General features: G+C 38.7%; 1 protein-coding gene across 3 annotated transcripts; it reads left to right on the forward strand.

The window, feature by feature from the left end:
• The first annotated feature begins 1,497 nt into the window (after nucleotides 1-1,497).
• LOC105132500 (uncharacterized) lies at nucleotides 1,498-4,822 on the forward strand. 3 transcript variants are annotated; one of them, XM_011036044.1, is made up of 7 exons: nucleotides 1,498-1,712; nucleotides 1,794-2,015; nucleotides 2,103-2,179; nucleotides 2,750-2,807; nucleotides 2,917-3,007; nucleotides 3,108-3,177; nucleotides 3,787-4,822. In XM_011036044.1, exons 2-7 carry the CDS (start codon nucleotides 1,805-1,807, stop codon nucleotides 4,546-4,548), a joined length of 1,269 nt encoding a protein of 422 aa, XP_011034346.1. In that variant the 5' UTR covers nucleotides 1,498-1,712; nucleotides 1,794-1,804; the 3' UTR covers nucleotides 4,549-4,822. The 3 variants fall into 3 exon arrangements, with proteins under 3 accessions (XP_011034346.1, XP_011034347.1, XP_011034348.1); XM_011036045.1 differs by having other exon boundaries at nucleotides 3,111-3,177; XM_011036046.1 differs by having other exon boundaries at nucleotides 3,123-3,177.
• Nucleotides 4,823-5,104: the final 282 nt, after the last annotated feature.

Below are 5,104 nucleotides of genomic sequence, written 5' to 3' on the forward strand. Positions count from 1 at the left end.
GAAGAGAATAAAATGATACAACAGCTACAACCAAGCTACAAGTTCTCCGGTTCTTTCTAAGCTTTGCTTTGCTAGGCTGTCTGCTACCCCATTTCCTTCCCTTAAAATGTCAATGAAGCTAATTGACTTGAAACACTATGCCACCCCAGTTTCTTCCCTTCTAGCGTCTGCGGTATTTGTACATGCAGACACATGGTAGAAGGTAAATTTAATGTTTGTTTGTTTAAGATTGTTCAGAAGTAAGAGGGAATGTGAGACAGTATGAGTTAATTTGTGTGAAATTCCATATCTCGTGTGCAAAATTATACGAGGAGTATCATGCATGAACTCATCTGTTGTAAAACGATTCAATGACAAATCTATATAAATATATGGATACTTAAGAACACTTTATTAAAACTCGAACAGAAAATGTATGTAAGATAATTATAGAAAAATAATACTAAAAATAAAAGAGAGCAATTTAAGAGTGCATAGATTCATACAAGAGAATCTGGAAAATGAAGGCAGAGTCAAGGGCAAGCGGTTATCTACAGGGAAAGAAGTGTCATGTCCTTCACAAAATGCAAGTAAGGAAGCAAGTACAATCCTTCTGTTTGTTTGCTTTCTATTCGGTCCCAGGTGCTTAGGATTCGTCGGTGCGGGGCCGGCTGTCTTACGCAAATTGAAGAATGTAAAAGAACTGGGGCCCTCTTCTATTTTATACTGGGGGCTGAATAAGTACCAAACTTACTGAAGGAGACAATAGAGAATGTATTCCTTATTCCATTCCTTGCCTTCAATCAATGTCCAAGGACAAGCATCTTTCCACCATTTATTTTCCTTTTTCTTGTTTGTATCCAATTCCAAAGTTTCCAGGTGCTCCAGTCAAAAGAATCTTCCTCTACATTCTTCAAATAAACCGAAATAAAACAAGGTTTTGTGTCTCCATCTACTCACTTGAGCATGGATAACATCCAATTAGACATCGTTTACAATATGATTAGTCTCGTAACATACATTGACAACTGAAAAAACGACCTGGGAATAAGGTAAGGGGCAAGGATATCAGAAATCTGAGAATCTTCCATGAGAATGAACGGGCAAAGAAGGTCTCAAGACAACATAGATATGGATTCCCCTAATCCAAGTCAGAAAAACTCTTCTCATACCCGGGAATAAGATTCTTGCTTTACACAGACAGACGAATTCGAATGCACACAACTAAAAAAACTCTGGTGGGATCAATTCTGGTATATAATGCAAGGCGTTAACATGTTTTGGAGAGTTAAATGTGCAGAGGAATTCAAATAGATAGCACTGTCTCAGAATAGAAAGTGGAGTTCTAGGAGAGGCCCCACAGTTAACAAAGGAGGAAGGACAAATCTTTTTTCAAGTCACTGTGAATATTGGATTGGACCGGGTGTACTGTTGGCTCTGTCCAAGATTCTATGCCTCGCTAGCCCACAACCTCCACCCCAATTTGCTTTATAAAAGCATGCTTGAGCGGACCTTTGGTTTGTGAGCATTAGCTGAAGGAGATAGGAGATAAGCCAGAGCACTTGCAAAAAATATCCGAGTGTGAGCATTAGCTGAAGGAGATAAACAAGAGTAGTTGCAGAAAATCATGCTTAGAAGGATCTGATGTGGGATTTTACCTGAAGAATATCGCGTAATCAAGTTCAACATTTTAGGGTATAAAAGATCAGGCTGAGAGAGTGAGAAGATATCAGGTAAATACACTACTGATCTTGTCCACAATAGTTACACTGCCGGTGCTACTATAGCAAGCTAAACTTGAATTGGATTTATAGGAGATATAGAAATGTACCATCACCACCAGCATCAAGGAAAGAGCATCCACTCTTCTTCAAGAATGGCAATCCCTCCTGAAAGACATCTGTTCCTGCAAGGAGGGAATGGCCCTGGAGATTCTGGACTTGTCCTCTCGACTGATGCAAAGCCTAGACTAAAGTGGACACCAGATCTTCACGAGCGGGTCATAGAAGCAGTCAATCAGCTTGGAGGAGCAGACAGTGAGTATACACAAAGGTTAAAAAGCCCAGCAACAAATAGACTAGTGAAATTCAGCATAATCAAACGTTGTTCTTTTATATTTTCAGAGGCCACTCCGAAAACAGTCATGAAACTTATGGGAATTCCTGGACTTACCTTGTACCACCTAAAGAGTCATCTTCAGGTAAACCATTACATTATCTGAGCATTGTGGAAATATATCTGACACCAACCAGTTATAGCTGCTTTTAAAAGTTTTTTAAATAGCATCAAGACCCTCTAAGATTTAACCATCCATCCAAGCTCGGGGACATCAAAAGAATACCAGCCTTTCTATTGTTAAGAGTTGGAGCATCACAATCTGGTGGTTCCACTGTTTATTATTTTTCTTTATATGCATAATTTTGTAATAGAAAAAATCCATGGATCGATGCTTCATTTCTGTTGACTGATAAATAAGCTAGAAAATCTTGTGCTTTGGAGTTTGAATAGTAACAAGTAGAAACCCAAAGAGGCCTGAGCATGAAAGAGCAAAAACTCAGCAAATAGTAGTAAAAATTACCCTTTATTAGACAGAGCTTAAAAATAATACCACGCATGAAACAATTGTTTTTCCTTAAGAATTGAAATTGCCAAATCTCTTCTCTCTCTCTCTCTCTCTCTAATTTAGCTAGAGAATGCTAGAGTATTTGAGTTTTGAATTTGTTTGGATTCACACAATAATATGGTGCTAACTCCACTTTCGCACTATCAGAAGTACAGACTCAGCAAGAACCTTCATGGACAAGCTACTATTGGGAGCAGCAAAATTGGTATGAAGACAGTGCAATAAATTACTCTCCGAATATTTTCAACTATTGATCAGAGATTAAAGAATTGCACATTTTCTTATGCAAAATGTAAATTTGTAACTTCACACAGGTACTGTTGCTGTGGTGGGAGATAGAATGCCTGAAGCAAATGCAACTCACATTAACATTAACAATCTAAGCATCGGATCCCAACCAAACAAGTACGAAGAGTTCATTTGCTATATGTTCATTTGTCTTTTTTCTTATATAGAAAAGCATGTTTAAAATTACTTTACACTAAGACAGAATTCTTAAATCCAGAAGCTTACATTTCAGTGAAGCACTACAGATGCAAATTGAAGTGCAAAGAAGGCTGCATGAACAGCTTGAGGTAAAGTATAACTTTCTGAATAATTACATTTCAGCTTTTTTTGTTGTTGGAGGGAAGCTCTCCTAAACACACACACACGTCATAATATAAGCCTCTTGTGCTTGCAAAACTCCATTAACCATGATCCATGAATTATAAGAAGAGAGAGAGAGAGAGGGAGAGAGAGAGAGGGGGGGGGGGGGGGAGAGGGAGAGAGAGAGAAGCAAATGATCATCTTCATTAAATTGGGAATCATATTTCTCGAAAACATAGCTAATACTAAGTGTGGAGAATCCAGCATGAGAGCATTCTCATTTAACACGAGAAAAGTCTCTGCTTTTTGATAGATTTTAATTTTTGGAGGGGCATTAGATTCATAATTCAGATTTACAACTTTTCAAGCACACCACACTCAACCTCAAAGATATATCAACACACTTGTTTTATTTTATGTCCTTATTTCCAGTCGACTAAGTTGGTATTTCAGATACAGAACTTAAATATTATCTATCAAATTGCTATCATTAATTTATCTTGGCACAGTGGCCTCTTGTTTCTGTCATCATGTGTCTATAAATATAGTAAAATGGTATAACCTACATTCTGATAATTTGTTTTGAACTGAAACAGGTGCAGAGACATTTACAGCTCCGCATAGAAGCTCAAGGAAAATACCTACAGGCAGTGCTAGAGAAAGCCCAGGAAACCCTTGGAAGGCAAAATTTAGGTACAGTGGGGCTTGAAGCTGCCAAAGTTCAACTCTCTGAACTAGTGTCCAAAGTGTCTACTCAATGCCTGAATTCCACATTTTCAGAGCTAAATGATCTGCAGGGTCTATGCCCACAACAAACACCACCGACCCAGCCCAATGATTGTTCAATGGACAGCTGCCTGACCTCCTGTGAAGGTTCACAAAAGGAGCAAGAAATACACAACACTGGGATGGGGTTGAGGCCCTGTAATAGTAATGCTTTCGTAGAACCAAAAGAGATTACTGAAGAACATGCATTGCAGCAAACTGAACTCAAGTGGGGTGAATATCTGAGAGAAAACAAGATGTTTCTAACCTCAATAGGACATGAGACAGAAAGGAGAACATTTTCTGCAGAAAGAAGCTGCAGTGATTTATCCATTGGTGTTGGGCTCCAAGGAGAGAAGGGGAATATAAGCAGTAGCTTTGCTGAGGGAAGATTTAAGGGAATGAGTGAGGATGATAGTTTTCAAGACCAGACTAACAAAAGGGACGATTCAGTTAAATTTGAGAACGAGAAAATGTCACCAGGGTATAGATTGTCTTACTTCACAACCAAACTGGATCTGAATTCCCATGAAGAAATTGATGCAGCTTCAAGCTGCAAACAACTCGACTTGAATGGTTTCAGCTGGAACTGAGATGGTTCACTGAGAGCTAAAGGCCAACCGGACGGGTTCAGGGGATGATCCCTCACGAGAGGATGAAAGTCAACATGATAACATTCAGTTTTCTCCTTCACGTCAAGTGGCTTGAAAACAATCGCTTTAACCTCAGCTGAATAAGTTGCACCAACAGATATAGCTTGCACTATAATGTAAATCAATCCAGTAGATGTACTCTTTCTATCTTATATGACATTAAGAGGTCGTGGACATGAAGCTCAAAATGAAAATACTCGACTTAGCTGTTCAAGTGCTTATTTCCTGTCAAATGATTGAAATTGAACTTCAACTTGAACTGTGTGAGGAAATCCTAGAGTTCTTAGTTCCACATTCATGGCTCACAGAAAGTAAACACAGAACTCCAAGGCCTTAATCCAATATACAACTTGAGAATTTCATCTAGCGAATTGTTAGCTGAGGCCGGGAAAACTGTTAGGATATTCAAGCATTCAAACACACATCAATTTACGTGGTTCGACAACTTGCCTACTCCACGAAGCTACTGGTTTGTATTAATCAAGCTTAAAAGCAA

Source organism: Populus euphratica, unplaced genomic scaffold (assembly GCF_000495115.2).
Source record: "Populus euphratica unplaced genomic scaffold, PopEup_1.0 scaffold27.1, whole genome shotgun sequence".
Classification (NCBI taxonomy): domain Eukaryota; kingdom Viridiplantae; phylum Streptophyta; class Magnoliopsida; order Malpighiales; family Salicaceae; genus Populus; species Populus euphratica.

Excerpts from the sequence above, each read along its gene's own strand:
- LOC105132500 (XM_011036044.1), top strand. The coding sequence starts at position 1,805 with ATGTACCATCACCACCAGCATCAAGGAAAGAGCATCCACTCTTCTTCA. Across the intron at positions 2,016-2,102 it reads TCAGCTTGGAGGAGCAGACA|AGGCCACTCCGAAAACAGTC; the intron begins GTGAGTATACAC and ends TTATATTTTCAG. Across the intron at positions 2,180-2,749 it reads ACCTAAAGAGTCATCTTCAG|AAGTACAGACTCAGCAAGAA; the intron begins GTAAACCATTAC and ends TCGCACTATCAG.